The 13,639-nt window shown below is 23.7% G+C and overlaps 2 protein-coding genes across 2 annotated transcripts; both read left to right on the top strand.

Annotated features, from left to right (window-relative positions):
• Window positions 1-9,605: 9,605 nt before the first annotated feature.
• Window positions 9,606-11,205, top strand: LOC113795237 (protein-lysine N-methyltransferase SMYD4-like). The gene is made up of 2 exons (XM_075824221.1): window positions 9,606-9,639; window positions 9,733-11,205. Exons 1-2 carry the CDS (start codon window positions 9,621-9,623, stop codon window positions 11,193-11,195), a joined length of 1,482 nt encoding a protein of 493 aa, XP_075680336.1. The 5' UTR covers window positions 9,606-9,620; the 3' UTR covers window positions 11,196-11,205.
• A 128-nt stretch (window positions 11,206-11,333) lies between these two features.
• LOC113795369 (putative methylmalonate-semialdehyde/malonate-semialdehyde dehydrogenase [acylating], mitochondrial) lies at window positions 11,334-13,506 on the top strand. Its single transcript, XM_027345566.2, has 5 exons — window positions 11,334-11,593; window positions 11,658-11,894; window positions 11,967-13,047; window positions 13,121-13,194; window positions 13,262-13,506. Exons 1-5 carry the CDS (start codon window positions 11,480-11,482, stop codon window positions 13,361-13,363), a joined length of 1,608 nt encoding a protein of 535 aa, XP_027201367.2. The 5' UTR covers window positions 11,334-11,479; the 3' UTR covers window positions 13,364-13,506.
• Window positions 13,507-13,639: the final 133 nt, after the last annotated feature.

Here is a 13,639-nt window from a genome sequence, read left to right as displayed (position 1 = left end):
ATAAACTGTTAATTGTATTCTATCTTCAGACATATTTTCATAACAAAATGCAATAAAATGATTTGTTTGATATGATGTTTCATATGTTATAAATGTAATACCCATATTATTATCATTAGTTATAATTGCATTAATATGTTTATAAAATATATTATTATTGCGTATTAATTTTCCATCATCACTATGTTTATAATGAAATGTTTCAATTATTCTTGAACGTACTAATTTTGATTTAATTATTTCATCAAAATCATTATAATAACCATCTAATAAATTTAATTGATAATAAAATTTATCAAATTCTTGACTATCATCATTATTATTTTCAATTTCAGTTGTACGTAATTTTAAACGTTTTTCTTTATTTTCATAAATAATTATTTTTATTGTATTATTTTCTAATAATATTTGATAAATTTTATTATCAACCATTGATAAACCGATTGTAATATCTAAATAATCAATACCACAATCAATAATTTTTGCTGCGGATGATGATGATTGATGTCCACAAATCAATGATAATAATATCAATAATGTTGATAATAATAATTTCATCGTTTTAAGCAATCGCACATAAACAAAGGTTTTTTTACAAATATGTTTTACAACTTTACTGCGATATTTATATTAAAATTAATAGAACTTTTTGGTTACAAATTCGAATTGTTACAAGAATCGAATTCTGTCGACTCCAACAGATTCGTTAAATCGAATGAAAAACACAAGAATCAAAATTTTGCGCAAGGTTTGTTTATGTTTTTTTTTTTTGTAAAAGATTTTTATTTTTATTATTTTTTTTTTTTTGTAAATAAAGTGTGGTTTTTTTAAATTAAATTAAGCAAAACTTATTTCGGCTGTCAATATCGATAATATTGATGATCTTGATGATGATTTTGATGTTGTTGATGTTGATGATTTGGATTTGGAATTGAATTTGGATTTTGATCTTGATGGTAGAATCGATGTTTGTAATTTTTTTTTCTTGTTAATTCTTTTTGATTTTATTGTTTTTTTTAATAATTTTTTTAATCTTTTTGTTTCTTTACGTTGTTCTTGTTGTAATTTTTGTAATTTTTTTTGTAAATAATAATTACGATCAAAATATTGATGACATAAATTATATTGACAATAACCATGTTGATAACAAATCATTGTTACTATACTAAATAATGGTAATATTATTATAATTATTATAATTAATGGTATTATAATTAGAAATTTTATCGATAATTTTGATTTTACTTCCAAATCATTGTCTGTTATTCTTTTTTCTTTATTATTATCATCGTTATTATTATTAATACTATCATTATTTTGAAAATATTTACAATTAAAAAATTTTTGATAATCTTGTTGTTGAAATGGTATAGCTGTTGTTTTATTTTTAAATATATTACCAATATTAAATGATAAAACTTGTTTCATTTTGTTTGAAAATAAAAATAAAATTTCTTCTTCTTCTTCTTGGTCTTCTTCTTCCCCCTCTTTGATTGAATGAAATTTCTGTCTCAATATAAAACCAAACCGATAACGATATTGTACAAAATTTTCACGAATTTTTTGTCTTGAATATTCTAATTGTTGTGAATTTAATTGTTGTTTGTATTTTCGTTCTGTCGATATAAATTCATTTGGTTTATTTAAATTTATAAATAAATAATAATTTAATGATAATTTTTCATTATTTATATTAATCGAATCACCATCCATTTCATATGTTATAAATTTTAATTGTTCATCATCATCATCATCACTGATCATTATAATTTTGGTCAATTCTTCAAAACCAATTTCCATTAATTGTAAATTTTCATTATAATAATCATTATAAATGGCAATAAAATGATTTAATAAATATGTTGTTTCATATAATATAAATTTTATTTGATTTTTTTCCTTCTTGTTTTTCATTATTAATGCTTGCATTTTTTTCTTATTATCATCATCATCATCAACATTATTAGGAGATTTTTCAACATTTTCATTTGATTTTTGTTGTTGTGCTAAATGAAATATATTCAATAATTGTTCACGAATCAATTCTGATTGAATTATATCATCAAATTGATGTAGATGACCATTTGATAGATCCATTTCATATTCGATAATTTCATTATCGGTTGTTGTTTTATTAAATCTTTTTTGTTTATTATTATAGATTATTATATGAAAATTATCATTTTCATAGAAAATTTGATAAATTTGATCATCAATTATCGATATACCGATTGTATTCGATAGATATTCAATACCACAATTGATAATTTTTGATCGATTCATTTGTCCATAAACATTCAATGTATTATTCATTATGATCAATGTTGTTAATATTGAAAATGTGAATGATGATGATGATAATTTCATCTATATAACACCACTTCACAGCACACAAACACACACACTTTTCAAATTTTCAATCACATTTTTTTCCATTCATTTATAATGTTTATTTATAATTGAAATTAATTTTATTAATTTTAATTAGAATTTTTTTGGTTTTGTAATTTTCTTCTTTTACAAATCGAATCAATTTTGATTTACGATTCTGTGGGGGATTCTGATTCATTTTTGGGCGATTTCGATCTCTTCTTTGGTGATTTCGATCTTTCCTTTGGTGATTTCGATCTCTTCTTTGGTGATTTTGATTCATTTTTTGGCGATTTTGACTCATTTTTTGGTGATTTTGATCTTTTTTTCGTTGTTGTTTCTTTCACACTAATCGATTCTGATGTTATTGGTAATGATGTTTTCGATGTTATTCTTAGATAATAATTTTGTAATTTAGATTTTGTTTTTGTTGTTGTCGATGTTGAATCTTTTTTACAATATAATAATGAACAAATAAAACATTCATAACCAAAATTTAATAATATTAATTGTATTAATATTAATAATAATATTATTATTATTGAAATGTAAATAATATTTCGAAATAATTTTTTTTGTAATAATGATAATATTCCATTATTTCTATCCTCTGAATTCTCATTATTATCATCATCGATTATTTTCACTGATTATTATTTGTAATTTTTTCCTTTTTACAATGAAAAAATTTCTGAAATGTTATTAATTTTAATGAAAATGAACTTAATTCATTATTATAAAGTAAATTATTGTCTTTTTTATAATCAATTGTCAATACACGTTTATCAAATGTAACAATACGTTTATTTTGATTTGATATTAAAAATATTCTTTCATGTTTATAATTATAAAAATCATTATCAATAAAACCATATGTAAACATTTCATTAAATAATCTTTTTGTTAATTGATTTATTAATTTTGATTGTTCACAATTCATTGGTATCGATTGTTTTATCGATATTAATCGATATTGTTTATTATTATTATTGTTCATCTTTTTTGTTGTTGATGTTGTTGTTTCATTATATTCAAATACATAAAGATTTGTTATAAATTCATAATTTTTATAATAATCAGTTAAATTATTATAATTTGTAATTAAATCTGATTTTAATTTATAAACAATTACTTTTGATTTTAAGCCATTATTATCACCATCATCTTGATCGATTGTATATTGAATTTGATAAATATTTTCTAAATTATCCGTTACAATTGTTAAATGTGTTGTTTGATCAAAATGATAATCAAAATTATTTAATAATGATGATTTTTTGTTGTTTTTGTAAATTATAATCACTAAATTTATAATATTTCCCATCAAATGATTTAAAACAATAAAAACGATATGCTGATTGATTGTTTTGTAACTGATTTTCCGTCACTTGTTGAATCAACGTTGCACTGAATAATTTTGGTTTTACAAATGATCCTGATGGTTGTTGTTGTTGTTGTTGCCAATTGAAAATATCATTTTCAATCAATTTTTTTAATGATGGTTCTTTTAAAAAAATTTGTTCCAAATCATATTTTCGGCCATCGATTAAATTTAAACGATAATTTTTTAATGTAAATTTTTTCCTTACACGTTTATAGATGATAATTTTCAAATCAACTTTTCCATCATTTGTTTTTTCTTTAATTATCTGATAAATTTGATCATTCTGTATGGTAATACCAATGGTTTGATCTAAATATTTCATACCACATTTAATCGATTCATTAATCGATTGATTTAATTGAAAATTTTGTTGCTGTTCAATCATCATCAGGGTTATGAGGATGATGATAATCGATGTAAACGAAGAAAAATTCATTCTTTTCAACGACAAAATTCAAATCGAGAAAAAATGTTTACAATTTAAATGAAATTTTCAACAAACTGAATAATTGAATTTTCGAATATTTTTTATTTATTCAGGAAAAAAAAAGAAAAATTAACATAATTTATTCAGATTCGGTTCTTGTTCTTGTTGTTGTTGTTGTCATTGTTGTTGTTGTTATTGGATATGTTAATAGTGTTGGAGCATTGGTAAAAAGTTGTTGTTTCGGTTGTTGTTGTTGTGGTTTTGGTTGATAATAATTTTGCTGATGATGTCTCTTTAGTCGTTTTGCATAATAAGAATCCTGATAATTCATCTTTTGATTAACAGTTGGAAATGTTTTTATTCGTAATATTGATTTTTGTAATTCAATACGTTCAACAAAATTTGTATGAAAATAATAATATTTACAATTACGATAAAAAACAATTATTAATAATATTAATAATGGTCCTAATACTAATGTTGATATTACTATAATACCTATACGTAATACGGATTGATCAAAAAATTTACTTTCATTTGAATTATCATTATCATTATCATTATTACAATTTCTTTTGTTGTTGTTTTTGTCATTACAATTTCTTTTGTTGTTATTGTTGTCGTTGTTGTTGTTGTTGTTGTTGTTGTTGTCATTATTATCGATACTTTTAATTGTTGATAATATTTGTATAGTAAAAAAATCATCAAAATTTCCTTCTTCCTGTTGACAATAGAAAAAATTTTGATAATATTTTAATTGAAATGGATATTTTACAAATTTATTTTCAATAACATCCATTGAAAATGTTAATAATATTTCATTTAGATTTGTAAATAAATATAATTGATTATTATCAATAAAACCATATGTAAATAAATTTGTACCAAATATTCGTTGAAATGATTTTAATAATTGTTTTTTTTCTTTTTCATTATACATTTCAATAATATTTTCTGATTGAGATATATAATCCGAATTCAAATCAATACTTAATGATTTTGTCCATTCAAAATTTTCAATACCATAATCTTTTGATGATAATTTTTCCATTTGAAAATTATATGATCGATCATAGAAAAATGTTATTATTCCTTCATTTTGTCGATCAGATATCGTACCCATAATATGTTTCATTTTATTATTGGTTATATAAAATGTTTGCATTTCATTCACACTGATTTCCTGATTATAATCACCAACAATGTAGGTGAATTGATCATAGGATTTTAAACAATAAATATGTATTTTTCCATTCATCTTATTTATAGACATTGAAATACTTATAATTGGTTTTTCATTATTAATTCTTGATTCATTACCAATCCATTGTATTATTGACATTATACCTTCAGCAATATTTTCCGGTATTAAATCATTTAATCCATTCAACATCATATGACCATCAATTAAATCCAATTTATAAACATTTTCATTATCATTATTTCTAATTAATTTTTGATAATTATAACGAATAATTTGTAAATTTTTATTTACAAATAAAAATTGATATAAATAATCATCAATTAACGATAGGCCAATTGTTTCTTTTAAATATTTATTACCACATTTAATGAATGTTTGTCTTTGTCTTTTTTGAACATTTGATTTTTTTAATGTTTTAGCACATTGATAAAATGATATTTGATGAATAATAATTATCAACATAATTATGGTTATTATAATGATCTTATACATGGAGCCAAACAAACAAACAAACAAAAACAAAAAACAACAAAATCAAGAAAATTAAAAACACAAAATTTTCACTCGAATTTTCATTCATATTTATATCAAATGCCATTCAATCGAATCGAATTGAATTAATAAAATTATAAAAATTGTAATTTTTGAATTTATTTTTTTTTACACTTTTAATTTATTAATTAGTTAAATGGAAACATAGATGTTTATGACATTGTTGTTGTTGTTGTTGTTGTTGTTATTGTAATTGGTTGATATTGTAATCGTCTTGGAACATTAAATTGTTGCGGTCGTTGATAAAAATAATGATTATATTTTTTAGGCATTTTTTTCAATCTTTTTGTAAAAAAATATTGTGGATATATTGGATATGAACGATTAGATTTTTGTAATTCAATTTTTTTAACCATTTCTTTATGAAAATAATAATATTTACAATTACGAAAACAAACAATCATTGTTATGATTGTTAATGGGCCAAATATTGTTAATGCAATCATTATAAACAATAAACGTATTAATGATGGATTGAAAAAATTTTTTGTAAAATTTTTTGTATCATTTTTTTGATTATTATTATTATTATTATTATTAGGATTGTGATGAATGATATTATCAATATCGGATGTAGTTATTGATTTTGATGTTATTGTTGATAATCTTTCTACAGTAAAAAAATCATCAAATTCATCATCATCATTATTACTAAAATTATCATTATCACTATGATGATGTGTTTCATTTTTTCGTTGACAATTAAAAAATTCTTCATATAATTTTGATTGTAATGAATATTTTTTAAATTGATTTTCAATAATATTCATTGAAAATGTTAATATTTTTTCATTCAAATTTGTAAATAAATATAATTGATTATTATCAATAAAACCATATGTAAATAAACTATTGTTTGTATCAAATATTTTTTGAAATGATTTTTTAAATAATAATTCTTTTTCATTATCAAAATAATCATTATCATCATCATCATCGATATTATTATTGTTTGATTGAAATAGATAATCTGAATTTGAATCAATAATCAATGATTTTGTCCATTCAAAATTTGTACTACCATAATGTTTTGATGATAATTTTTTCATTTGAAAATAATATGATAATTTATTATAGAAAAATGTTATTATTCCTTCATTTTGTCGATCGGATATCGTACCCATAATATGTTGCATTTTATTATATTTTATATAAAATGTATGCATTCTATTTGAATCAATTTCCTGATTATAATCACCAATAATATAGATTAATTGATCATAGGATTTTAAACAATAAATATGTATCATTCCATTAATCTTATTTATAGACATTGAAATACTTATAATTGGTTTTTCATCATTATTATTAATTTTTGATTCATTATCAATCCATTGTATTATTGACATTATACTTTCAACCATATTTCCAGGTATTAAATCATTTAATCCATTCGACATTAATTGACCATCAATTAAATTCAATTTATAATCATTTTTATTATTACTGTTATTTCTAATTAATTTTTGATAATCATATCGAATAATTTGTAACGTGTTATTTACAAATAAAAATTGATATAAATAATCATCAGTTAATGAAAGGCCAATTGTTTCATTTAAATATTCATTACCACATTTAATGATTGTTGTTTGTGATTGTCTTTTTTGAACATTTGATTTTTGTAATGTTTCAATTATTAACATTATTATGGTTATAATGATGATATTATTATACATCGGGCCAAACACAAAAGCAAAAACAAATTAAAGATAAAACACAATTTGAACTTGTATTTTTCATTCATATTTAAATCAAATGTCCGAACAAATAAATTTAATGTAATGAAAAAAATTACAAAATTAATAAAATTATAAAACAAATTTAATTTTCGAATTTATTTATTCATTCATTTTTCTAATACAATCTATTTAATGAATCAGATGTTTGTGTTGATAATGCTGATGGTGAATATGGTAATCGTCTTTGTTGAACATCATCAAGTTGTTGTTGTTGTTGTTGTTGAAATGGTCCTGGTTGTTGTTGTTGTTGTTGTTGTTGATGATGATGATGTTTTTGTTTTTTAGGTTTTTTAGGTGATAATTTTTTTGAAAAAAAATATTGTTGATATATTGGATATGAACGATTGGATTTTTGTAAATCAATTCTTTTTACAATATCTTTATGAAAATAATAATATTTACAATTACGATAACAAACAACCATTGTTATGATTGATAATGGACCAAATATTGTTATTATAATCGTTATAAACAATAAACGTGTTAATGATTGACTAAGTAAATTTTTTGATTGATTTTTTTTCGTTTCATTTTTTTTATTATGATGATGATGATTGTCATCGTTATTTATATGAATAATATCATCAATTTCGGATGTAGTTATCGATTTGGATGTTATTGTTGATAATCTTTGTACAGTAAAAAAATCATCAAATTCTTCTTCTTCATTTTCATTATTTGTTTCATCTTGTTGACAATAGAAAAAATTTCTATATATTTTTAATTGATATGTAAATTTTTCATTAGTTTTTCCTTTAAAAATATCCATCGAAAATGTTAATAATTTTTCATTTAGATTTGAAAATAAAAATATTTGTTTAATATTTATATCAACAAAACCATATGTAAACATATGATTATCATTGAATATACGTTGAAATGATTTTGATAATTGTTGTTTTTGTTGTTTATTTGTTGGTTTTTCATTCAATTGATAAATATAATTTATTTTTTGATCCAATGTTAATAAAACATTCCATTCATAATTTACACTTGCATATGAATCTTCGGATAATTTAAATAATCGTAACAGATAGGATAAATTTGAATAATAAAATGCTATTATACCATGATTATGATCAGATATTGTACCCATTATTTGTAATTTTTTTGAATGTTTAGCATAAAATATTTCTATTTTATTTTTATTAATATTTTGATTATAATCACCAATTAGATAATTTAATTGATCATATGATTTTAATAGATAAATATGTATTTTACCATTTTTATTTATAGACATTGATATACTTAATAATGGTTTTGTAGTTTCATTAGTATTATTACCATTCCATTGTATTATTGACATTAATTTTTCAACAATATTTGTGGGTATTATATCATATAATCCATTTAACATTATATGACCATCAATTATATTTAATTTATAATCATATTTATCATTATTTTTAATCAATTTTCTATAATTATATTGAATAATTTTGATTGTATCATTAATATATAGGAATTGATATAAATGATTTTCAGTTAACGATAGACCAATTGTTTGTTCTAAATATTTATTACCACATGATATTAATTGTGATTTAACATCTGGATTTTGTAATGTTTTTGTACATTGATCGATAATTATAAACATTATAATAATGTTGATTATTTGATGATGCATGGTGTTCGGAAACAAATGTAGCGATTGGGAAAAACTCAAAATATTCGCAAAAAGAAACACAACAAAAAAAAAAAATTTTGAAAACACAAAATTCACTCAAAACTTTCTTCATATTTAAATCCAAAAATCAATTTAATTAAATTTTAGAAAAATTCGAACAAATTTTTTTCCAAAATATTCGAATTCTTTAGAAAAAAATGCCGTTTTCATACGTTACATGTTTGTCATTTTTTTTATTGTTGTTTTAACACATTCATGTAACATGTGTTGAAACAGAATCGAATCTTTATTTGTTTTATTCGAAACCGATAATGAACGATGAAAATTTTGGTTGGTTTTATTTTGTCCAAACATTTTTTGAAAAAGAATTTTTCCAAAATGAATGTAAAATCAATTTAAATAATGATAAATTATTTGATACAGATCGAAATCCCGATCATATGATTAAAATCTGTCATGATTATATCGACAATAGTAAATTGATTGAAAAATGTTTGAAAATTAATCGAAAAAATTCGAAAAAATCTTATGAATATCGTTTGAAAGGAAATGAATGTTATGTTCGTGGTTTATGGAATAAATGTCTTTATCTGTATAGCCAATCATTGCAATATGCACCAGTTTCCAATGATGATTCATTACCATTGGCATATGGAAATCGTTCGGCAGTAAATTTTCAACTTGAACGATATGAATTATCCATATTGGATATACAGATGGCAATCGATAATGGTTATGGAAATTATAAATCTGAAACAAAATTACGAAATCGACAGATTGAATGTTTGTTACGATTGAATCGTTTGGATGATGCTCGACAAATATCCGATATGTTTGGAATTGAATTTTCAAAACCAAAGATTTTTGATTCGACAGAAAAACCGATTGCAAGCAGTGAAAATGAAAAAATCCCCGAAAAAATTGGTTTATTTTCATCAAAAGTTTGTCTTTCGTACGATAATCATTATGGTCGTTATGTTCGAGCAGGCAACAATAAATCAATTGAATCGAATGAATTAATTCTTATTGAACATCCATATGTTCATGTTTTATTACCACATTTTGAATGTAAATATTGTCATCATTGTTGTCGTCAATTATCAACAATTGATCAATTTGAATGTTGTTCAAAATGTTCAATTATTGCATATTGTAGTAATGAATGTCGAAAAAATTCCTGGCAACAATATCATCAATATGAATGTTCATTCCTACCATTTCTTTGGCAATTTGGTATCGGTCATTTGGTTTATTGTTTGATGGCCAAAACTGATGTCGATTTAATTCTTGATATTTATCAAGATTCGCTGAATAAATCATCAAAAGAAATTGAACAAAATTTGCAACCATTTTTACAGCCATCATCATCCACCAGCAAATCAACATATCATGCATTATTTTCATTAAAAACTCATCAAAATCAAATGAATCCTGTAGATATTTTTTTCTATCGTATGACAGCAACATTAATTATTGAATTATTATTTCGAAAAAATCGATATCAAACATTGAAAATCAAACATTTAAAACAAATTCTTATCGATGTTTGTTTTCGTCATCTTTGTCAAACGATTTTTAATTCACATACCATAATGATTCCCGATTCTAATGATTGTTCTATTCCGATAGCAACAGCTTTTTATCCATCATTATCTTTATTAAATCATAGCTGTGATCCAAATATTCAAATTATCTTTAAAAATGGAATCGAATGTTTCATACGTTCGAATCGAACGATTCGTTCGAATGAACAAATTTTTAATTGTTATGGAATTAATTATCGTTCGGCTGATTACAAACAACGACAACAATTATTATTGGATCAATATTTTTTCCATTGTAAATGTCAAATTTGTAAAAATGAATCAAAAGATTTTAAATTATAAAATAAAGATTCAAATGACCGTTAGATGGCAACCTTAATCCATGACAGAAAAACTACATTTTTGATAAGATAAACACAAGTCGGAATCATCAAAAAAACCTGATTTTGGATGTTTCTTGTTGAATTCAATTGATTGATTTCAATCGAAAAAAAACTGATCAGGCCATAAAATAACGATCATCAAATATCAATGTCACTTTTTTTTCGAATGGCAATAATTTCTTTCGTTTGATTCACTATTAAGAATTTTATTCAAAAAAATCATTTAAAAATTTAAAATTTAAAATGTCATATCGTCGATTAATTATTGGTAATTCATTACTTCGTCAACATTTACAAAATGATTCGATTAGATCATCATTATCATTGAATATTCATCGTTCACTTTCATCATCGATTGTAAGTAAAGAATTATTTTTTACAGAAAAAAAACTAACAATTTTTTCTTATGGAATTCAAATAGCCAAAAACAAAATTATTCATTGATGGAAAATTTATTGATTCCAAATCAAAAGAATGGATCGATTTACATGATCCGGCTACAAATCAAGTAATAACACAGGTACCAAAATCAACACTTGATGAAATGAATGCAGCTGTTAATGCTGCACGACAAGCATTTAAAACATGGTCACAAACATCGATTCTAACCAGGCAACAAACAATGTTTCGTTTACAGAATCTTATACAGAAAAATACTGTAAGTTTTGTTTTGTTTTTTTGAATAATCAATCCTTGAACTAATTTTGGTTTGATTTTTTGAAACATTTAGAAACGTTTAGTTGAAAGTATTGTACATGAACAAGGTAAAACAATGAAAGATGCTGAAGGTGATGTATTGCGTGGTCTTCAAGTTGTTGAACATGCTTGTAGTGTAACAAGTTTATTACAAGGTGAAACAATGCCATCAATTAGTCGTGATATGGATACATATTCATATCGTATACCATTGGGTGTTGTTGCCGGTATTACACCATTTAATTTTCCTGCAATGATACCATTATGGATGATACCATTGGCAATAGTTTGTGGTAATACTTGTGTTATTAAACCATCGGAACGTGATCCAGGTGCATGTATGATATTGATGGAAATGATGGAAGAAGCTGGTATACCACCAGGTGTTGTCAATATTATTCATGGACAACATCAAGCTGTGGATTTTATTTGCGATCATCCAGATATACGTGCCATATCATTTGTTGGTTCAGATCAAGCCGGAAAATATATCTATGAACGTGGTTGTCGTAATGGTAAACGTGTTCAATCAAATATGGGTGCCAAAAATCATGGTGTTATAATGCCCGATGCTAATAAAGAACATACATTAAATCAATTGATTGGTGCTGCATTCGGTGCTGCTGGTCAACGTTGTATGGCATTGTCGACGGCTGTTTTTGTTGGAAAATCTCGTGAATGGTTACCAGATTTAGTTGAACGAGCAAAAAAATTAAAAGTTAGTAATGGTATGGATCCAGAAGCTGATCTTGGACCAGTTATATCACCACAAGCTAAACAACGAATTTGTTCATTGGTACAAAGTGGTGTTGATGAAGGTGCTCAATTATTACTTGATGGCCGACAAATTCAAGTACCAAATTTTGAACAAGGAAATTTTGTTGGACCAACAATATTATCCGATGTAAAAACATCAATGAAATGTTATCGTGAAGAAATATTTGGTCCAGTTTTAGTTGTTTTAACTGTCGATACATTGGATGAAGCAATCGATTTAATTAATCGTAATCCATATGGAAATGGTACAGCTATTTTTACAAATAATGGTGCAACAGCAAGAAAATTTACAAATGAAATTGATGTTGGACAAGTTGGAATTAATGTACCAATTCCAGGTAAAGCTAAAACTAATTACGCTCATCATTCGATAATTTCTTTCTAATTGTTTTTTGTGGTCCTACTAAATAGTTCCATTATCAATGTTTTCATTTACCGGTTCACGTGGATCATTTTTGGGTGATTTAAATTTTTCGGGGAAAGCTGTTAGTATTTGTTTTTTTCTGGTTTCCACCTTTAATTTTTGTTTTCTAATTTTGTTTTTTGTTTCAGGGAATTCATTTCTATACACAATGGAAAACCATAACACAATTATGGCGTGAACAAGATTCAACGGGTTTTGTATCGGCAACTAATTTTCCAACAATGAAATAATTTTTTTTTCTCGAAAAGAAAAAAAATTCTTCCAATGATCAATGGCAATCAAAATCCAATGGCAATGAATAGCAACAACAACAATTTTATATCCTTGAACTTGAATATAAAATGAATAAAGAAAAATAAACTTTTATCGGAAAGATTTTATCATCACCATTGTATATGATGGTGTGATTTTTTTGGGAAATTTTCTTCACCATCTTCAATGTTTACGCTTATATGATAATTGGATTGATTGAAGTGTGGCTCAAATTTCGTTTTAGCATCAAATCG

Source organism: Dermatophagoides pteronyssinus, unplaced genomic scaffold (genome assembly GCF_027571235.1).
Source record: "Dermatophagoides pteronyssinus isolate colony J.1.1.1.1 unplaced genomic scaffold, Derpt_VIB-CSIC_2022.12 sq0056, whole genome shotgun sequence".
In the NCBI taxonomy this organism is placed as follows: domain Eukaryota; kingdom Metazoa; phylum Arthropoda; class Arachnida; order Sarcoptiformes; family Pyroglyphidae; genus Dermatophagoides; species Dermatophagoides pteronyssinus.
The sequence above is the reverse complement of the archived record's forward strand: the minus strand, read 5'-3'. Positions and strand labels throughout refer to the sequence as shown.

Bases quoted from the DNA above. Each gene is read 5' to 3' on its own strand.
- LOC113795369 (XM_027345566.2), top strand. From the start codon at position 11,480: ATGTCATATCGTCGATTAATTATTGGTAATTCATTACTTCGTCAACAT. The intron at 13,048-13,120 runs GTAAAGCTAAAA...CCTACTAAATAG, and splicing joins AATTAATGTACCAATTCCAG to TTCCATTATCAATGTTTTCA. The intron at 13,195-13,261 runs GTTAGTATTTGT...TTTTTGTTTCAG, and splicing joins TAAATTTTTCGGGGAAAGCT to GGAATTCATTTCTATACACA.